General features: G+C 38.7%; 1 protein-coding gene across 8 annotated transcripts in view; it reads left to right on the forward strand.

Annotated features, from left to right (window-relative positions):
- The first annotated feature begins 1,021 nt into the window (after positions 1 to 1,021).
- SLC9A9 (solute carrier family 9 member A9) overlaps positions 1,022 to 21,197 on the forward strand; it is a 588,523-nt gene continuing 568,347 nt past the window's right edge. For 2 of the 8 annotated variants that reach the window (XM_021933832.2, XM_009201574.4), the window contains exons 1-2: positions 1,033 to 1,505; positions 17,121 to 17,323. In XM_021933832.2, the coding sequence (XP_021789524.2) occupies positions 1,331 to 1,505; positions 17,121 to 17,323 (378 nt within the window). In that variant the 5' untranslated portion in view covers positions 1,033 to 1,330. Of the gene's footprint in view, positions 1,506 to 17,120; positions 17,324 to 21,197 lie in introns of all 8 variants that reach the window. The other 6 variants (XR_002520177.2, XM_021933834.2, XM_009201572.4 and 3 more) reach the window with 5 other exon arrangements.

The following is a 21,197-nucleotide window of genomic DNA, read 5'->3' on the forward strand; positions in this document are numbered from 1 at the left end:
TATAGGATCAAGTGTTAAAAGCAAGCAAGTCATAACATTTGCTAAGAAAAAAGAAAGAAAAGGGGGAAAAAAAGTTGCAGAACCCAGGATATTATCTTGAACTATTTTAAAGTAGAAAAACATGAAATTAAACAGAAGCAACCTGCCACATGGAAGATGATCTGAAGAATCATCACTCTTACGGTCAGAATCCTGTGAATACAGAGCTTTCATTTCTGGTGGCAGAACCATTTCTCAGTGAGCAACATTGTTTTGCCACAGGACAGAGGACGTTGTGATCTGTTGCAGATTTCTGTGGGTCCTGGATGCCTAGACCAGGAACCCTACAAAGAGAAATCCATGCATGCAGCATTGCTGAGGATGTCTATGTGAGTTTCTCTTTCAAAGTTATGTGTTTTGTTTTTTTTCTTTTTTGTCTCAACACATCCAAACAGTACAGTTGTAGAGATGGAGATGGAATTTTATTTGTCTTTTGCTTTCATTGTTTTCTCTTGTTAAAAGAAAAACAATTGATTTAGAGTTTAAATGCTGCTCTGCAGCTATCAGTTATATAAAGCCAAACAGAGTCATATACTAAATCCTTTCTTGCTTCTCAACAACTACAACAATAAAAAAAATCCTATGAAATCACTTTAGGTTTGCTTAAACAATGTATAGTCATGATTTGAGAGCATAAGAAACTCTATGCCTTAAGTGAATCCCATTGTGAGATACTTGAGCTATGAGGCAGAAGTTTGAGGCTAAGCAGTGTAATATCTTTTCAGGAGGCTAATATGCTGATCCATTTAGTGCACAGAGGCTGATTGATAACTGTGCTATCAATCCCCATCACTTTGACAGGTTTTGGTTAGAGAGGAAAGATCTTACATTTAGGTGAAGTTGAATCAGGAATTGGCTTTTGGAACTTAGAAAATGTTGCTTGTGCAAGTCTACCTTTTTTATTATTAATCTACGGTTTCATATTTATGCAGCTTAAGAAGACTTGTTTGGAACAAGAAGACCATGATTCAAGATCTTAGAATCGTTGCTTGCAGATTTGTCCAGTATGAAAGATATTTTCATGAGATGAATCATTTAAAGGCATTAAGAGTCAGTGATGAAACCACACACTCTGAAATTTGAAAAGAGACAGGGCTGCTTTAAGAGAGAAACAGGAAGTTGTAACTAGAAGCCATCTGAATACTAAGCCAGGGCAGAATGCTTGTGAAGTAGCAGCTAAAGTGGCAGTGTTTCTTCTGAAATTCTCAGGCAGTCAGACTGTCTTAGGCAAATCTTGATAAAATAGCCCGTATCCAGGTTTTTATCTAAGGAATCTCAAGAAGACTGGAGAATGGAGAGACAGTCAAGGATTATGTCAGAAAAAGATGAGTATCAGTTTCAACATCAGGGAGCGGTGGAGCTGCTTGTCTTCAATTTTTTGCTCATCCTTACCATTTTGACAATCTGGTTATTTAAAAATCATCGATTCCGCTTCTTGCATGAAACTGGAGGAGCAATGGTGTATGGTGAGTGCATAAATTGGGAGATTGATGTGAAACTTGTTGCTTGAGCGTAATTAGAGACTTGTGCTCAGATAGCAAAGTACCGAAACTGGAGAAAATGTGCTGATTGAAATGTCATTAGCTTGATGAAAGGTGCTGCAGCGTAATGATTGCTAATCTCTTTCCAGACAAGCCGCCGAAATTTGCCATGTCACGAGAGCAAATGTCATAGTCATGTTCTCACACAGCACATAATGCGAGTCTGTTGACAGATGCGGGTCCATTGTCATGTGGGGAATCGAGGGCGAGCTGTTTGTTTTTGTAATGATGTTGGGAAGTGATGGCTCTGCAATCACAAAGAGCAGCCTTCTCTCACTGGCTGCGCTGATGAACATTACAAAGTTCTGGAAAAAACATCACTTCAAAATGTCTGGAGTAAATCCTCTTATATCAACTAATTTCAAAAAGAAAACTTGCAGAAACTAACCCCACCCCTCTTATGAGAATATTGTGTCCAAGTCCTTTTTATTTATATGAACAACGTTTAATTTTCTTGTAACAAAAAGTTATAAATAAACGAGTTTCTTTATGCAGTACTTTTTACTTCTTAGCCTGATTTCAGATGTTCTAATTTATAATTATCATTGCTAGTGTTATTTGTTATGTATCTCTCATTTATTTATTGGAGGCCACGGTGTGGAAAAATATTTAACACCTACAGTACTGCTCTTTCTGGGCAACTTACCATATTATTCCTTTCAGAAAGTTTAATAAAGTCTGACAGAGATTATCTAGTCTGTACTCTCATCTTTTAAAGTAAAATGAAAGACAACAGTTTTTATTAATAAACTGGTGTTACTGATGAAATAGTTGACTTCGCTGCTCTTATCTCAGCCTGATAATGGATGGGAAGTTTGAATACAATGGCAACAGGCAAGGCATTGCTATAATTTATAGCAATTTTGGAAATCCTGAAACCCTTTCCTAAGCCTGAGATTCAGGGTACAAGATCAATGCACATTATATAAGCTAATCTTGTGATGTCCTGATATTAACAGTGTATAGTCATGATTTGAGAACATAAGGAATCCTAAGCCTTAAGTGGATCCCACTGTGAGATACTTGAGCTATAAGGTGGAAGTTTCAGGCTCAGGAGGCTGATATGCTGATCCATTCAGAGCACAGAATTAAATTCCTTGGTATTGAGGGTCTTTTAAAAATTTTTTGCTGTATTGTTTTATTTATTTTTTAAAATTTAGTCTCACTATGTTGCCCAGGCTGGTCTCCAACTCCTGGCCTAAAGAGATCCTCTGACCTTGGCTTCCCAAAATGCTGGCATTATGGGCATGAACCACCATTCCCAGCCAGTATTGAGGGTCTTAATGGATACAAGAAAACTCTCATTTAAGAGAATAAAAGTCACAATCAGGTGGGAGAGAAATAGCAAACAAAAAGGAAGTGATGCTATCAGATATGAAGCCCTAGGTTCCTGTCATTTGCCTATCTCCATCGTGAACAGAATTTTTCTCTTGACTTGACTAATAAGTAATCTGCAAGGATGTGGAATAGAATCTGAGACGCCAGAAACAATGTAATTCTTGATATCATATTAAAGGGACATATGTGCTTTAGCAAAACTACCCAGATTTAATAGATTGACAACTTTTATTAGAGGGAAAGATTTCTTCACGTCCCTGAATTTGATTGAACTATGACTCGTGTACCAAGTTCAATGGTGGGGATATTATTTTTGTAAAAGTTTTGATAACCTACTAAAATTCAGACATATTTTGCATTCACAATACAAACAGTAACTCTTATTTCTGAACCTGAAAAATTCCAGATTACCTTTAATCGTGAAAAACTCTCTGAAATATTTTTAAATTGTGCTTGAAATCATAAAATAATAGTTCATTGACCACTGCTGTTGAAGTAGCATTTCTCTAAATTGCTGTTCTTAAGGCAGATAAGGCTTAAAGTTTATGAGTGGAATTAAGTTGGGTTCTCTGATTCCTATTCTTCTTTCATGAGTTTTTAAATGTAAAAGTTATTGAAAGCAACTTCTGAACCAGTGCAATGTAAAAGGATTATAAAAATTATGAATATATGCATATGTATATGTATTCTATTACTAGAAATTTTGAGTATCTTTCAGTTATCTTGAACTATATAAATCAATGAAAAGACATATTTTAGTGATGTTTAACTTTTTCTTGGCATAGAATCATAATTGTTAGGATGTCACAGAATTTTAGAGGTTATCTTCTCTGTCCCCTTTATTTTACAGAGAAACAAGCTGAATCCCAAAGAAGTGAAGGGACTTTCCGAAACTGAATAGCCACTCATGGCTGGTCCATGTGCCTTCACTCCTCTGTGTGTCTTACTAAGGTTCACGTTCACCTGAAAGAACTCTCCCTATGTTTTCTGAAAGTACTCCATATGGGTGGCATTCATGACTTGTCACATGTCTTCTTCAGGGATGTCCTAAGTGTTATATCTTAAATGCTTATTAGGAACTTTCTGTCAGTAATGTAATAAAATAGTCTGAAACTACACCAGAAGAACACGATGCGATACTCTAGTAAACACTTTTAATGATAGGGGAAAGGAGATGCCAAGTGAATTAATTGTCCAACAGTTATAAATGAACTTGGAATTCATAGATGGGGAAGGAGCCTCAAAGATCATAAATCCAGCATTCTCATTTTGCAGACAAAGAAATGAAGACTTAGACAGATGAAAGTCACGTAGTTAGCTGTTGAGGTGGGATTCAACCTCCATCTCTTTACTAAGAGATGCTAAGATATTTAAAAATAAGTAAATTATTGCAATAATTTTCCTGGAGAAAGGATGTGTCTCTGGGATTTGGATGCATCCTCATATGGTTAAGCTTTCAGGATTAGCCAGATTCTCTTTTCCAGGAGGTCTAAAAGAGTGAATTTTCAGCATCCCACACTGTACAAATTCCCTGTTCCGTTAGAGGATTAAACTCATAGCTTTTGCAAGAACAGGGGGCATGCTGATAAGCTGATAACCAATAGGGAAGAAAAGAAACAAAACTATGTTTAAAACTTAAGCTTTTTGAGCTATGACTGTGCTACTTCACTCCAGCCTTCACTTGAGCCTAGGTGACAGAGTAAGACCCTGTCGAAAGAAAGAAAGAGAGAAAAAGAAAGAAGGAAGAAAGGAAAGGAAAGGAAGAAAAGAAAAAGAAGAAAGGATGTAAAAACTTTTAAAATTTCTTATTCTTAAGGATGTGAACATTTGAGAGTAGACTGTGACAGTCATCTCCATGCTACACACACATATGCTTGTTATGCTTGTAATGAAACATGGTGTAAGATTTAGTGGACCTGCATGTAATGCTTATCAATGAATTTGGCTAGCAACTCCCCTACTCCACCGAGTACTGCTCTTGCTCTATTTGTATAATGTATCACTTGTCCTGTATCAAGAGTGATAAATGTTCTTCCCCAGCATCAAATTTCCTATAATACTTCAGCCTATTCTGCCATCTGCATTTCTGCCAGTATTCCTTTGACATGTGTCAAATGTTCTTTAGAAGACTCAATAGATGTTCAGTCTATTTTATCAATGTCCCTGAGAGTCCAATTTAAAAATTCTAGATACCAGGGGCTTAGAAAGTGAGCAGTTTAAAAAATGCAGAGAAAAGTTATCAAGCAGAATGTTTAATGTTCTTTTATATTTATTGTTAGAAATAATTTTCAAGTTGTTAACCTTAAAATATCATATGAAGAGTTGTAGAGACCAAGAAAAAATGTGTGGCATTTGGCTAGACTCTGTGTCAATCAGAGATACATATGGTACTCCAAATAGTATAAATAATCCATTATATAAAAAATATTTTTTCTTGTTATTAAGAGTCATAGGAAGCTTATAAAAAATTAGTGGCAGCTTTATAACCATATTTTTGCTTCACCAGGAATAGTAATGGGTAATCTATTATGATATTCGATGGTTCTCATTTCAAAATTGAAGGATTAGAATCCATAACTAGTTGAAAATATAAGCCATAATGATATTCATTTACATTGGACTGAAAGCATAAATGACAATTAGTGGTTAAAATATTGATTGACAGCAGCTAGTGCACTTAGTACTGCTCACTTAGGGCCTGTATCCCCTGTTCAGTGCTCTTAAAAGAAATTTGCTCCTTGCTCCCTGATAGCATTAAGAATTCCATTATATATCACTGGGGGCTGCCATACTTTACAGGACATTTATAATCCTGTGCATTTGAGGTCTGGGATCTGAGCTTAGGGACGGAGCAATTTAAACCTCTTAGATTTCTGCCTTTGATTTCCTGGCCTTCCCATAGAAGTTAGTCTCTGAATTCATGTAAAAACTGTGGCCACTGTTTAGTGGGCAAATAACAAATTTCAAGGCACAAAGTTTACATTTTGAATTCATTAAATTATTCCATATTAAAGCGTTTTCTGATTCTTTAGGAATGTGCTGAACAGTTAAATAGGATCAATTTAATTCACTCAACAGCAAGTTTTTCAAGATTTAAAGAAAATACAATTACATAATGAATCATCAAGGTTTGAAAAATTATCTTCTCTGGAAAATCCTCTGCAGGCATTAATTTCTTCCTAGCACTCCCTGCAGTTTCCTCAGGATTAAATTGGGTTGTTGGACATGAGTGGCTACACCCTCCTGATCCATTTTACCCTCTTCCAGGACAGTCCAGCCTCCCTGACGCCAGGCCGATGGGAGATGCTTCCTGCTATTTCACCCCCTTCCCGCTGGCTGAAGGTCCTTCCAAGGCTCTACTTATTCCACTGTGGCATGTTTTATAGAGAAAACATTGATGTGCTACCCTGGAGATTTAAGTTTCTTAATCTTGATGATTTTTTTTTTCAGTAGCTAGATGCATTATTTTGGGCAAATGATGTAACATCTGACCTTATTTTTCTCATCTGTAAAATGGGGAAGAAAGGAACAGATATCATACATCTCCCTTCCAGCTGCAAAAGTCCTTCAAAATTCAGGCCAAGACTGAGTTCAACCATCAGGCATCTTTCCACCACTACGGCCCAAACCAGAAGCTTTCCTTCCAGAACATGGCAGTCTATAATGATACCCAGTCCTTTCTCTCAGACAGGATTTTAGTGAGTGTTATTTCAGCACTGTTAGTACTTCCTGCTTCTGCTCTGATTTTGCAAGGAGTGCTCAGTAAATTCTGTTGAGTTCCTGTCAGAAAGGTGAGGAGAACAAGTTAAACCACTAGAATAGTAAGGACTGGCTATGTATTCCACAGTTTGCAGACGCATTTTTTATGAAAACAAGAGTAGCTCTGGTTTAATTTGAAGGGCTCTGCAAGAAAGATAATCAGGATTAGGAGCCCAGCATACCAAACTTCTTCTCCCTTTTGGCGTAAAAAACTTGATTTTTAAGGAACTTCAGAGATTTGTGCAATGTTTTCCTTGTGTTGATACATTTGCCAGAGAAAGGTAAAATAATGGAAGAATGAAAGGCATACTGTAGTCTGTATGTTTATGTATTTATTTATTTTTTGAGACGGAGTCTCACTCTGTCACCCAGGTTGGAGTGCAGTGGCAGGATCTCGGCTCACTGGCAGCTCCGCCTCCCAGGTTCAAGCCATTCTCCTGCCTCAGCCTCCCAGGTAGCTGGGACTACAGGCGCCCGCCACCACACCCGGCTAATTTTTTGTATTTTTAGTAGAGATGGGGTTTCACCGTGTTAGCCAGGATGGTCTCGATCGCCTGATCTCGTGATTCGTCTGCTTTGGCCTCCCAAAGTGCTGGGATTACAGGCGTGAGCCACGGCGCCTGGCCTGCACTCTGTATGTTTTTAAAAGTTGATTGTAAAGAAAATAGCTAGGTCAGGTGCTGTGGCTCACTCCTGTAATCCCAGCACTTTGGGAGACTGAGGTGGGTGGATCACCTGAGGTCAGGAGTTCGAGAGCAGCCTGACTAACATGGTGAAACTCTGTCTCTACCAAAAAATAGAAAAATTAACCAGGCATGGTGGCGGGCACCTGTAATCTGAGCTACTCGGGAGGCTGAGGCAGGGGAATTGCTTGAGCTCGGGATGCGGAGGTTGCAGTGAGCTGAGCTTGCACCATTGCACTCCAATCTAGGTGACAGAGGAAGACTCTGTATGGAAAATAAATAAATAAATAATAGCTTCTATATTTTGACTAAACTAAATAAATGAATAAACTATATATTCTAAATCTCAAAGAAGCTATAGATGAAACTTTACTGTGAACTACTGTGGTGCCTCGAAGGTTCCCCCCTCAGTGTTTGAAAGGCTAATGAATGTGCATATCAAGAAAATAGATTTATGATTCAAATTATTTACATAGATACTGTAGACAATCTAAATTAAATTAATGTTATATAGTTAACGAAGTGGGGATATGGAGAGCTGATGTTTACTAAACATCTAAAATAGATGTTTATTAAACATCTGTTATGTCAAAAAGTTGATATAAGAAAATAAAAATAGCTAACACAAATAGCATTCCTGATATAAACTATGCTGTTATAAGCACTTTACATATATTAACTCATTTAATCCTCACAACAACCATTTTTTAGGTAGGAAAACTGAGGTACTAAAACATTAAGTAACTTGCCCAAAGTTGCACATCTACTGAATGCCAGGGCTAGGTCTCAAACTTTAGTAGTTTGGCTTCATATGGTCATCTGCTATCTAAAACGTGGGTGTGTTTTTGTGTGTGTGTGTAAGAGGGAGTGTTATCGTTTTCATGTTACAAATGAGGAAACCAACACTGAGAGACAGAAAGTAACTTGCTGATAATCAACAGAGCTGTACTTCAAATTCAGAACATATAACCTCTGTTCCTTCACCTCTATCGCTTATGTAGTCCTAGAATAATTGCTGTTTTTTAATTAACTGCTCTGTGCCAGATGATGGTACCTTAGGAAGTTTACAGAAGAGAGATAGAGGTTGAGATATGTAACTATATACATTATCACTAATCCTCACAACAACCATGCTGAACAGGCAAGATCATCTTTAGTTTGCATATAAGGAAACAGAAACTCAGAAAACTTACGACTTAACCAACTTTGCCCAGAATAGTTGGCAAGAACACTCTTTTGAAAGCGAGCACTCTCAAATTCTGGCTGCAGTCGTTCTCTCGTCCAAGTCTGCTCTGGATGTGTAACTGTCCCATGAAGTCAGGGTAGGGAATGATTCAGGGCAAAAGTAGTTAAGTTCCTCCTCTACCTGGAAGCCTCAGAAATGTTCCACTGTCTATAGCGAAAAGCCCACTGTGGGAAACAGAATGGGAGCAATACTGTGAAAATACATCCATATTAAGTAGCTGGGGTTGACATATTCCAAGCCTACCTGGAAACATTGTCCCAGCTTGAGGGATAGTCATGTTGCAAGTTCATGTTCTTTCTGGTTTTAAATGCCTATGGTTGAAACAGTGGGTGGGATAGGTACTATAAATAGTTTGAGAAGGGACTGTGAATGTATATGAATCATGCAAAACAGGCTTTCATCATATGTTAGTTAAACTGAATTTAATTTTTGGAAGAGACTGAAGGTAGAACCATTAACTATGCTTCTGGGTTTTCCAAGCTCTGAAACCTGTGTGCATGAGCCCAAGATGGTGTGAATTTTGATGGAATTTCAGGCCTGTGAGGACTCATGTTGGTAGGAACTATTGTCTCATAGGACAATGCTTCTCAGTGTGTATCCTGTCCAGCACCATCAGCAGCACCAGAGAACTTGTTAGAAATGCAAATATGTCGTTCCCAGCCCAGACGTAGGGAATCAGAAACTCCGGGGTGGGATCCAGCAAACTGTGTTTTAACAAACTTTCCAGGAGGTTCTGATGCAGTGAAGTTTGAGAACTACTTTGCTAGGAAAATAAAATTGAAATGTTGTTCCTAGTTTCATTTCCTGTTATCTCTTATTTCTTTCTTATCCCATTACTCTCCTATGGTGAAAGAGGGAGGGTTGGAAGACCATCTCCCTTTACTAAAGAGTCTTTGTTTCACTGTCTACAACACTTTGTAATGTCTCCACCTCTGGTTTGAGAAAAAAATAAACTGTGTTGCATAAACATTACAAAGTAAGAAATCATTTGTTTATTCAGTATACATCTAGTTAGACATCTCTGTCTCTACGTTTCTTCTGTCAACTTCCTAAGATGATTGCAAGGAAGGGTGTTAGCTATATATAAGCTGATGGCTGAGATAGGTTCTAAAGAAAAGTTATCTATTATACTGTTAGAAATCCCAGAGTTTTGTGAAGTGTGTACATTGTGTATATGTGTATGTGTGTGTTTGTGCTTGCATGTGTGTTGTGTCTATGTATGTGCATGTGTGTGTACATGTGTGTTATATATGTGTGCATGCATGTGCTTGTGTGTGTGTGTGTTGTTTGTTGTGAATCAAGGATGGATTGTGGACATTAGACACCCCACTCTGATGGAGGATCTGATGGTTGGAACTTTCTGGCAGTTTTCATGTGACTCTATCCTGTGAGGAGAGAGAAACTTTGAACAAGGCACCACAAGGTGAATTAGCTTCATGGACTACTTTCTACTTTGGAATTTAATAAGGTTCTCTTAATTGGCAGGTGCCCCAGATCTGTTCTGAAATCATTCTGGGACTCTTCACCAAAACAAATTGATGGTGAGCTAGCACAGAGCAATAAATTGTGACTTTTTAGTAAGACCTATACTTTCCTTAGTTTTTTGAATTTAAAAAGTTGGTGGGAGAACAGAGAAAGAACAAACTCCCTCACCAAAAACAGAAGGCATTATATGTTGTTACTACATTATATGTTGTTACTACATTATATGTTGTTACTTTTTGTTCCATCCCTGACTAATCTCAGAGCAAAACTAAATTGCTAAAAAGGAAAACATTAGGAAATGCATTTAGGTATTTGAAGTTCAAAACCATATTATCTCTCTAAATTCGTATTCTAAAAGACTTTTCTAAAATGGGAAGGGATAAACATCAAATAAAAAGTTAAAAATTTTGTAGATGCAGTTAAAATATGATCTTTGTGAATACTATCTTACAGTTAAATGTTGATCACTGATTTTGTTTCCTTAGATTATTTTTCAGATTATTTCCTTCTTTATGCTCACATTTGAATTCCTAGTTCATAATTTTTTAATCTGAGTGACTGAAATAATAATGTCACAGATTCCTTGCCTTAAAGTCTTGCATTGTACAAAGTTCTAACGATGGTAAAGAACATTCCTCCTTGAGCGTTATTCCTTTCATCTTGAAATTCCTCCACTCAGATGTTCTAAATTGTCCCTTATGTAAATATAAACTAAATATAATGTTAACTTCCTCTCGGTGTCTTCTCTGTCCCTCAATTCTCTTTTCTGTCTTCAAATAATTATCTCTAAATGCTGTTTCCTCTGCTCTAAAACAGAGCAAATCTGCCTCCCTACAAGAAACTCACTCGGTTTTTCCTCAAGACCACCTTGCTGACTACCTCTCCCTCCTAAACACTCGGCAGTCCTCTGTTGTGCCAAGGCCCTTTGCCTGCACTGCCCTAAGTGCCCATCCCAAACTGCTTGATATGCATCATTGACACTGGGCTCCTTGATTTCTGTATACCTCTCCCTAAAATGTCATACCCTCTTCTCTACTTGGTACACATGCTTGAGAACCTCTTCTATTAAGTTTTTCCAATACTGTAGTGGGTGGGGTTAGTTGGTCTTTTCTTTAGGGTCCCTTAAAACTTTGTACATTGCTTTGTGAGAGGAAAACCAATGGCTTTTCTATCTGTTAAGATACATTCAGTTTCAAGTAACAGAAGCCCTGAGAGAAACAGAATTAAGCAATAAAGACATTTATTATCTCCCATAACTGGAAGTCCAGAGAAAAGTAGTCTTCAAAGCTATTTGATTCAGCACCTACTTTTGTCATCAAAAACCCAGGTTCTTTCCCTTTCTCTGTTCTTCTACCTTCAGTGCTGACTTCAACATCAGGCTGGCAGTGAAGTGGCTATGGCAGTGCCTGGTGTCCTAACCGGGCCCAGTAATATACTGGAAAAGAAGAGAGCTCATCTCTTCTGTGTCTCTCTTGTAGGATGTGAAACCCTTTCTAAGAAGCTCCCTAGCAAATTCCCTTCACTTCTTATTGACAGGAATAGGGTCACACACCCATTCCAGAACCAGTTATCAGCAGGGAGAGTGAGAACATCCCTGGAGCTGGAGTGAGTTCAACTTCCCCTAAGCATATGGCCATGTGTGGAGGGGTGGACAGCAAATAAACCAGGGCTTTGTGGGGTAAACAAGGATAGACATTGGGCTGGCAATCAATAGGACCTGATACACTTACCACGCTGAAATATGATGTTATATAATATTACATAGTTTGAGGTTAGGGAATTGGCAATGCCTCATTAATCTAGATTATTCTTGGTAGCCACTCAATGCAGTGAGAGCAAAAGAACTGCAAAACTCAGTTCCCCTACAATCTTCATGTGTTAACTACATTTGCTTTAGACTCCTAAATTCTTCCAACATCATGTAGCACTTAAATATAGACCTTTGTAACAGTCTAATTAGGCACATGTATATAGTTGTGCTTGCTGCATTGTGCAACTCTGGGGAAGCCCTACTCCTATAGGAATGGAGTCTAAAGCGATCTGGCCAGAGTTGTGCCAAGCAGCAGGGAACTCTGTGATGGTGTCTGGACACAATTATAGTGCTGAACACAGCCAAAGAGATTAAAATCCCCTCAAAACACTTTTGCGTTTTAAAAAACATTCTGAAATCTACTTTGAGCTTTTTTAAAAAGTAAGTCCCTATCTTTTATTTCTCTAAGAAAAGCCACTTTAAGAAAATGCTTCAGCATCATGTAGAATGACCATCAATAAGATGCAAGGGAAATTGGTTATGAAATGCAGACTTCATATAAAAAAATTAGTAAATACTTGTTATACCTTATTCTTACTGGAAATTAGGATGGCAGGATTTGGCAGAAGGGAAGGGGCTGGTAGGTTAACATAAGGACAAAATCATATTTTATTCATTTTTATAATAACTCCTACAAGCCCTAGAGCAATGCCTTGGGTGTCTGCAGCCTGAACAGGTAATAAGAGAATAATAGAGTAAGGGACTGGTGTTTTTCTCTTATTTTCAATGTGGATAATAAAATGAGAGTCAGTTCAGGAAGATAAGTCTCATCTTTCTAATGTTTCTTGGTTTGAGTGCTCCTGAGGCTGTTTCCTCCTTCTGTCCCCTCTCTTCTTTCTTCTCTCACAAACATCATGCTATCAACTGTATGCCATGCATGTGCTATATAAGAGTTATGTTGAACACTCTGCAAGGACAGGGACATCACAGCTTTTGGTGTGATGTTCCTTCTTTGTGACACTCAAAATGTTGGTAACTGACTGACTACATAAACTCGGAGGATCCTTTTCTTCTTGACTCCAGGGGAGCTTGTGGACTTGGAGAAAGTTGGGCTACAATTCTGCCCAAAGTGCTTGGCTTTTCTAGAGAAAAAAAGATAAAGAATAGCACAGAGCCTCTACCTTAAACAGTCTCATTGTCTAGTTGGGGAGAAAAAGCCAAGATCTGTAAAGCGGCACTGAATAATATGTCTTTATAAAGCTGGCCTCTAAAGTGTGTGGTTCAAACAATAAATGCTGTCAGAATGCAAAGATGAAGGACTTCAATGAGCACAGACTTTATCGGGGTTCTGGTGCTCACAGGTGGGACTTAAGAGGGACATTTTAGGATAGTGAGTGCTTTAGGAATGAAGTCTATTGTCCATGCTTTCTGTGGGACTTGTATGCTGTGGAGAGAAGTCAGGGTTCACGAAAGCACAGGTGCACCCTGCTGTCACCCTAGGTATCCAGATGCCCAGACTTGAAGGAGCACGGGATGCATCTAGACTAGAGTTCCTTCCTAGAGAAGGAGATGCCACCAACTGGCCAGGGGACAGATCTCAGAGAAGTGTCGTGTATGTGGGACCCGCGACCTGGGACCAGGGCTGTTTGCACATGGACTGGGTGGGTATCCCTTTGCAGGGACAGGCTGGCTTCTTTTCTCCTCCAGCAAGAAGGGGCCTGGTTTCATGGTTTACCAACAAGAGTGGTGCTTGTGTACTGTTCATAAGCCATGGCAGCCAATCTCCTCTTTTCTTCTTCTGCGAACAAATAATTTCTGCTTTCTTAATCTTGTATCTTTGTGTGGTATAAAAACAACCCACTCTCATGAACATTTTCTTTCTACTAGCAGTCCTACTTTATCTGTCACCTACTCATATACAATATTGTGTCAGTGTACATTAATTCAACACTCCATATTTCTGTCAGCATATGGCAAAACACTGAGTAGATGTTTCGCTATAAAAAGCATTATGAGGCTCTATGGGTAAGTAGCCTCTGACAAATAAGGATTTTCCAGCTGCTGCTACTGCAGCAAGGGTGCACAAATGAGTGCATGGGTTTTTTAACCAGATGTGCTAGGAGGCTGAGATCTTCCCACTGGCTCTTAACATCTGGCAAGACGTTGTTTCTTCTCAACCCTTGAGGTCTGGGGAAAAGGAGGGCTGAAGCCTTTTGGCAAGTGTGTTAATTTGGGTCCTCCAAGAAGCAGATGCTGGAAAGAGATTCATTGTACAAAAGATTTTCATTCCTTTAGAGAATGTGGGGAGTGAGCATGAGGATGCCAGGACAGCCGTCAGGTTTTGAGGCAGGCCCAGTCCTGTGAAGCGAGGAAAGGAAGAAAAGCTGGGTAGGAAATCTTTAGGCTGTGGTGCAATTCTAAGAAAAGTTTGGCAAGATTAATGATGGGTCCCTGAGCCATGGTTGCCCTTCAGAGGAGTCCCCATCTCCCTGCCTTAATATCCCTGCTGTGTTCAGTCGTCGGCTGGGAGTCTGACCTCAGTGTGAAAGTGGTGATGGATTCCAGAGCACAGAAGCTGAGACCACTGGCCAATTGCCTCCTCAGAGTGGGAGATCTATCCGAGAGGTACGTTTTCATGAATATTACATCTGGTCACCTCCACCACAACGGTGGCAAGCAGCTTCCTCCGTTCACTTCAATGTGCTTCTTCTCGAAGGATGAGGCCAGAGCTGGTGCAGAGGGATAGTCAGGGTCATTTAGGTTTGGAGGTCTTGCATGAATTTAACCACTCTAGGTACCAGGCACTCACTATTATGACAAAGACTTGCTTTCTCTGCTTGGGAAGTAGTAGTGGACACTTCATGTTTATTTCTTGTTGTTTCATTGAAAGCATTTTGTAAAAAAGAAAACAAATGGCTCACCCACTGGCAATTTCAAATGACATTAATATGGGTTCTTTCCATTTAGGCCCCATGCGGATAGTATCTTGTGCTTCCTTTCTTTGTAGAAGTAGAAAGAGCAGTAATGGTGTCATTTGTGGTACTCGCTGAACAACTTTTAGGAATTAAATCCTTTCTAGGCAAAATGTGTTGAAAAAATGATGTTCTTATGCAAGCACCCTAAGCCATATAGAGTGTAGATGATCTATCTTCCCTTCTTGCTCCTGACTAGTTTTATTGTCGTCATTCAACACTGAGCATTGAAGGTTTTCTACTGTGCTGTGGTGGATCAAGCACTCAGTGAGGGTTACATATCTATCACTTATTTTCTCTTGCTCCCAGAGATTAGGATACAATTTTTCTAATTACTCTAGAGGAGTCAGCCAAACACTGAAGCAGGAATAATAAAATAAAAATAATCTTGAAAGAAATCTGTTTGCATTCTCATCTCTCACTGATTAGTTCTCAACATTGTTGCCAAAGTGTTGGTGGTTACATGAAAGTCTGATTGTTTTACTCGCCCTGCCTAAAATCTTTCAGTAGTTCTCCATTACCATTGGGTTAAAAATCAAAACCTCTCAGCAGGAGAGAGGAGCCTCTTTATGACCTGGCTCTGCCTACGGTCTAGGTCTAGAGTCTCTCTCTGTCTCTCTTTCTCTCTGTTCTTTTTACATCACTAGTGACTCCCTAAATGTACCAGATTTCTTACACCTTTCTGTACATATGCATTGTGTTTGTAAGGTTATCACTAGTGATTTCTTACACAGTACCCCAACATTTTTCCACTGGTAAGAACCAGCCAGATGCAAGACAATCAGGAAACATAGCCCGTGGCTGAACAACCACTTGCCAATAGCAACTCTGCACACAGGGAGAGCATAGATCCTGGTCTACACACAGGGAGAGCACAGATACTGGTCTACACACAGGGAGAGCATCCCAGTGAACTCTCAGCTGTCTCTGCTCTTATGTGCTGGTACCCACACGTGCAAACTGGATCCCTACTCATTCCGATTCAGCTCATCTGGACAAATCTATGCGACCTTTTAAGATTCGTCTCAAGCTTTGCATAATTCAAAGGGCTTCAGAGTACCTCCTGTCTATACTCATGTATCACAGAGTGCTTCCCAGCGGTCATAGCACATGTCATGTTGTATTATAATTCTTTGCTCATGAATCTTCACTTATACAAACGAGCTCCTGTAAGACTGGGCCTGTATTCTTATTTTATACCTATAAATGTCTGGTACACAATATGCACCCCAAAAATGTTTTACTGAAGAAATAAAAGGTTATTAAATGACTAGATTCATAAGAGAGGTAAAATCTCCAAAATTAGATGTTTTAAAGAGTGAACTCTGGATCATTCATCCCAAAACACATACATCAGTCCTAATTTTAAATTGACAGAGTTTAGGCTTCCGACGTTTCTTTGTTGCTTGTTAATAAATCCACATTTAAAAAGCCCACAGTTATCAGATTGCCATGAGCATCTTACCAGAGTTTAAAAACTTAAAAGTCAAGGACTGTCACTCAGGTTGAATTGTTTATGAAAAGGAATGTGGTATCACTAGAATGCATTTGGCTACAAGTAACCAGAAACTTGATTCAATTAGAATCAAGAAATTAGAGAATGTATTATATCACACAGCAAGAAGTTTAGAGTTAGGATAGCTCTAGGGCAGGCTGCTTGATCTAGTGGCTCTGTGATGTCCTTCAACACCTAGGCTCTGTCTTCTGCCAGTGTCTTAGTCCTACCCTCCTCAGTATATTGGCTACAGTCTTGGACTGGATCTACTTATGGTCACAGATACCTGCCAGCAGAAAAAAAAAAAAAAAGAACTATATTGCCTTGGTCATGTCCTGAGAGAGAGAACAAGAACACCTCTCCCCCCAACCATGGGGTATGACATAATAAAGTCTGATGGGGATAACTGAGATTTGTGCTGGTCTGTGAACCAGAAACACTCCCAGGGGAATGCCATCTCCTAACTGATTAGATGACTCAGTGTCTACCACAGAACAAAGGTTTTCTTGAAGGATTTGGATGGATAGAAGGAGTTAGGTGTCTTTTCTCTCCAAAATTGGTAGGTCCACTAGGAAGAAAAAAAATGGGAAGATATGCTGGGTATTCAAGCAATAGTTCTCACTACAAATGTTTTAACACTATATTATGTTGAACTGGTACCCATGCAAAAGTGAACACTTTCCTAAACCAGGCAATAAGCCAACACTTTCTCCTGTCACTTCTGAAGGTTCCAAATTATGTAGGTTTCCAATAGTGGCATTTTAGATTGCCTTCCTCCAGTACCATTACTTATTCTTTTTTTTTTTTTTTAGGCCTCATAATGGGACTAATTTTACGATATGCTACAGCACCAACTGATATAGAAAGTGGAACTGTCTATGACTGTGTAAAACTAACTTTCAGTCCATCAACTCTGCTGGTTAATATCACTGACCAAGTTTATGAATATAAATACAAAAGAGAAATAAGTCAACACAACATCAGTCCTCATCAAGGCAATGCTATACTTGAAAAGGTAAGGATCCTGTTGGTATTATATTTTTGTTTTACAGTATAAATAATTGCATCATATTTGAGCCTTTATACTTTATATATAATGCATTCACACACACATATATGCCTATTTTAACACCACTCTATTGGAGACATTAATTGACTAAGGAGTCAAACCCTGAGTTAAACTCTTATTACAAGCTGAGTTGTCTGTATTTTTTTTCCTAGAGGTTAGGAAAGAAAGGTTTTCTTTTTTTCTTTTTCTGCAAGCCACAGTTATATTTGGTTAAAAGAAAATAACATTCATCAACTCTGCCTTTCCTGATATTTGACTCAAGTTTTCACACGTGTGTTTTAAGCACCGTTGTACATATTGCTAGCTGAATGTGCAGTTCAAATCTTTCTTAAGCCAAAAGGAAAATGGAGTAGAAATAAAAATATTTTCACTCGCAAACCTTGAAACCTAGGATGACTGGCTTTTGGCTACCAACACAAAACACTGGCCACTTGGCTATTTATAAATACACTGACATGCAGTCAGTCTCAAGAAATCGTGACTCTATCAGTTTGGTTAGGGAATCTTAGGTAGAAAAAATTGTGAAATGATTCATCTTTTAAAAATAGTTTCATAATTGCAAATTTGTGAACTGCTTCAGTTACTGGAAGGAAAACTTTCTTCTGCTCTGAGGAATCTGGGTCAGAAATCAGATGAGGTTACCTTTTGTGGTGCCTTGTACACCCTGGATCAGTCCTTGGAATAAGTGAATTTCTGTTTAACAAGTGTGTACTAGGAACCAGGATCTCACATCATTTATTTGAGATTTTTTTTCAGATCAGAGCTGAGAATTTTCTGACATTATGGAAGTCTGTTGTTTCACTTTTATCCCATATGTACTTAGTTTTTATGTTCAAACACAACTTTTTTTTTTTTTTCCATTTTAAGAGGTTTGGGGCAGAAGGGGAGGTACTTGGCCTGCCATTTTTCTCAGTCAAGATGACTAATTTATAATAATTGTTTTCATATTATCTTCCAATTTTTAGATTAACTTCCCCTGGTACTTGGTGAGGGCTCAGGAAAGTCAAACTAATTATAATATTAGCCTAAATCAGACTTTGCAAAGTAAAGTGAAGCACAAAAAAAGAAAATTATATAATGTATTTCTGAAATAAAGAGGAACAACTTCTAGCTCTGCCACTGCTTTTGGATTATTTGTTTTGGATTATCTCTCCCATGTGTTTCTGTTTATATAATAATAAAAATTATCTCTTTTAAAATAAATATTTTTTAAACTTGTTAGCAACATAGGATTTAAATTAAAATACATTCTTGAGTTTTACCTTTGGTTAGTACCTGGACAGAAATTATTTCTCTCCTCACTCTCCCACACATTTTTATCTGCATTTCTATACAGCACTATTTCTTCAAACAGGTTGACATCTCTCCTTCCACCAAATGCTGATAATTATCCTTGTTGCTGTAGCAATTATGTTCTTGAACAGGACTGCCAACAAATGTCTGATCAGAAATTTTGTTATTGAATTATTGACATATTTATTCCTTCATCAGCATCCAGAGCCAAATGTTTGCTTTTGAAAAATTAAGGCAAGAGATGGAGAAAATGTCTAAGTTGCTGGAGCCCTCTTGGTGTTTTCAGCGAGTGGATTATGAGCTCTGCAAGTTCGGCACATAAAATGTTTACTTGACCTTGAGTGGCTCAAGTAGTTTCTAGAAGAACTTGTCAGTCATGGCATCTGGAGATGGGAATAGGTGACTCAGCAACCTGACTAAGTCCTCCTCTCATTGCTGGTATAGAAAGGGGCATCTACTGGCATACTTACTATATTACATGACTTTAAGGGATTTTGTTTATAAATATCTGGAGTGTGTCACAATGCGCATTTGTTGCTTATGTGCCAATGCTGGGGGACACTAGTTAATCTGCAAAACTGAACAACCCATAGCCTGTCTTCCTTACTGAGAATTCTCTTTTGGGAGGCTTATAAGGAGGGAACATTGAGTAATGGTTAAACAAAATTAGGGTTAGACAGATCTTCCATCCCCCTTCCGTGAGTTTCTTAAGCTTCCTAATCCCCAACTTTCTTATTTGTGAAGTGAGGAGCTTAAAACCTATTCTGCAGGATTGTTTTAATGTTTAAATGAGGTGATGTATAATAAAGTGCCTGGCTAACGTGGGGCCTTTACATTGTACCATCGTTACTACCACTACTACTATTAGTACTACTGCTACTGCACTACCACTGCCAGTGTCACTGCCACTTCCACTACCTCTGAAAATAATGCTACCATTGCTACTATTAGATAATGTTTGAATGCTTAATATATGCCAGGAATTAACAAAATGTGTATTTATTTTATTAACTCATTTAACATTCATTTGGGGAGATAAAAACAATATATAATGGATATTTCTATATAATTCAGTCCTAAATTGTATCACATGAATTATGAGGACTGTGAAACTTTACAGATTCGTTGTTGTAGATACTTGAGCTTATTACATAGGCTTCTTGGGGAGATGGCACTTGAGAAGGGCTTTGGGTAGACAGTAGGGATTGAACTCAGAAAGGCCGTCAGGGCAGGGTGCATTGGAAGGTGAGACAGCAGTAAGTGAGTATCCAGGTTAGAATTGAAGAGGGCTTCATGAAAAGCCTGGATGCTTGATCTGTAGGAACAGTGTGAAGAGAAGAGCCTAAGATTCCAGGATTTTAAGCCTGGATGAAAGAATATGAGGTTCGTAGGGTAAAAGTTTGGGGAGGAAAGACTTGAGGAAGGGGTGGGTGAAAATGCCCTGGATCTGCACATACATATCCCCTAATGTAGAGCAAGAAAGAGACCCGACCTCATTAAACTGAACCTCATCATTTTATAGATGGGCAAAACAAGAAATTAAGCACTAAAATCAATTTAAGTCAGTGGTTCCCAAACTGTCTGCACTTTGGAATCATCGGGAAGCTTCAAAACATACTAATGACTGTTCTGCCTCTGGGCTTGTCATTTGGCTGATTTAGGGAGTATCAAGAGTTTGGGAATTTTTAGAAGATCACCAAGGTGATGCTAATCGGCAAATGAGTTAGGGATTTAAGTCCTACTTCGAGTTCAGGTGAAATGGTGAGGAGGAAGATGCTGCTTTTGTTCTTCTTTACTTCACATCCACTGATGCAGATGTACCAGCTCCTTTTATTTTGTTCACTCAGCACAACAAGAACTTTTTGACTTCAGGACCTCTGTACCTGTCTTTCCTTTTACCTAAAATGGCCTCACTTCTACCCTTTGAATGTCAGCCACCTTCACATTCCTAGAGTTTTGGCTTGAAATACCATCTCTTCAGAGAGGGCTTGCCCCTACCATTTTCTCACACTGTATCCTCCCTCCCTTCTCTCTCTCTCTCTCTCTCTGTGTGTGTGTGTGGGTGTGTGTGTGTGTGTGTGTGTGGGTATGTGTTGGCGGGAGGAGTCAGTGCGTGCCTGTCTCTTTCTCTCTTATTTCATAGTATTTGACACCGTCTGAAATTATACATGTATTTGCTTACTTTTTGTTTATTAGCATTCTTACATTGCTTATTGTCCACTAGACTGTAAACTTCACAAAGGCAGGGACCATACCTCTTTTACTGACCAATGTATCCCCAAAGCCTGTCCTGGTGCCCCATGCCTAATAACTGCTAAACAGTGATGAATAAATAATTGAATGAGTCTGAGATCTTGGCAGAGCATATATGGCTAGAGAAATACACAGCATTTGGAAATTATCATTCTTGGAGTTGGTAGAACTGTAGTGTCCTGGATGCTTAATGTTTGTAGACACCTGCCACATTCTTTAAGCTTAGCTGTGCATATGTGGAAAATACATTAATGTCTAGAGAAAATACATGGTG

Source organism: Papio anubis, chromosome 2 (genome assembly GCF_008728515.1).
Source record: "Papio anubis isolate 15944 chromosome 2, Panubis1.0, whole genome shotgun sequence".
Classification (NCBI taxonomy): Eukaryota; Metazoa; Chordata; class Mammalia; order Primates; family Cercopithecidae; genus Papio; species Papio anubis.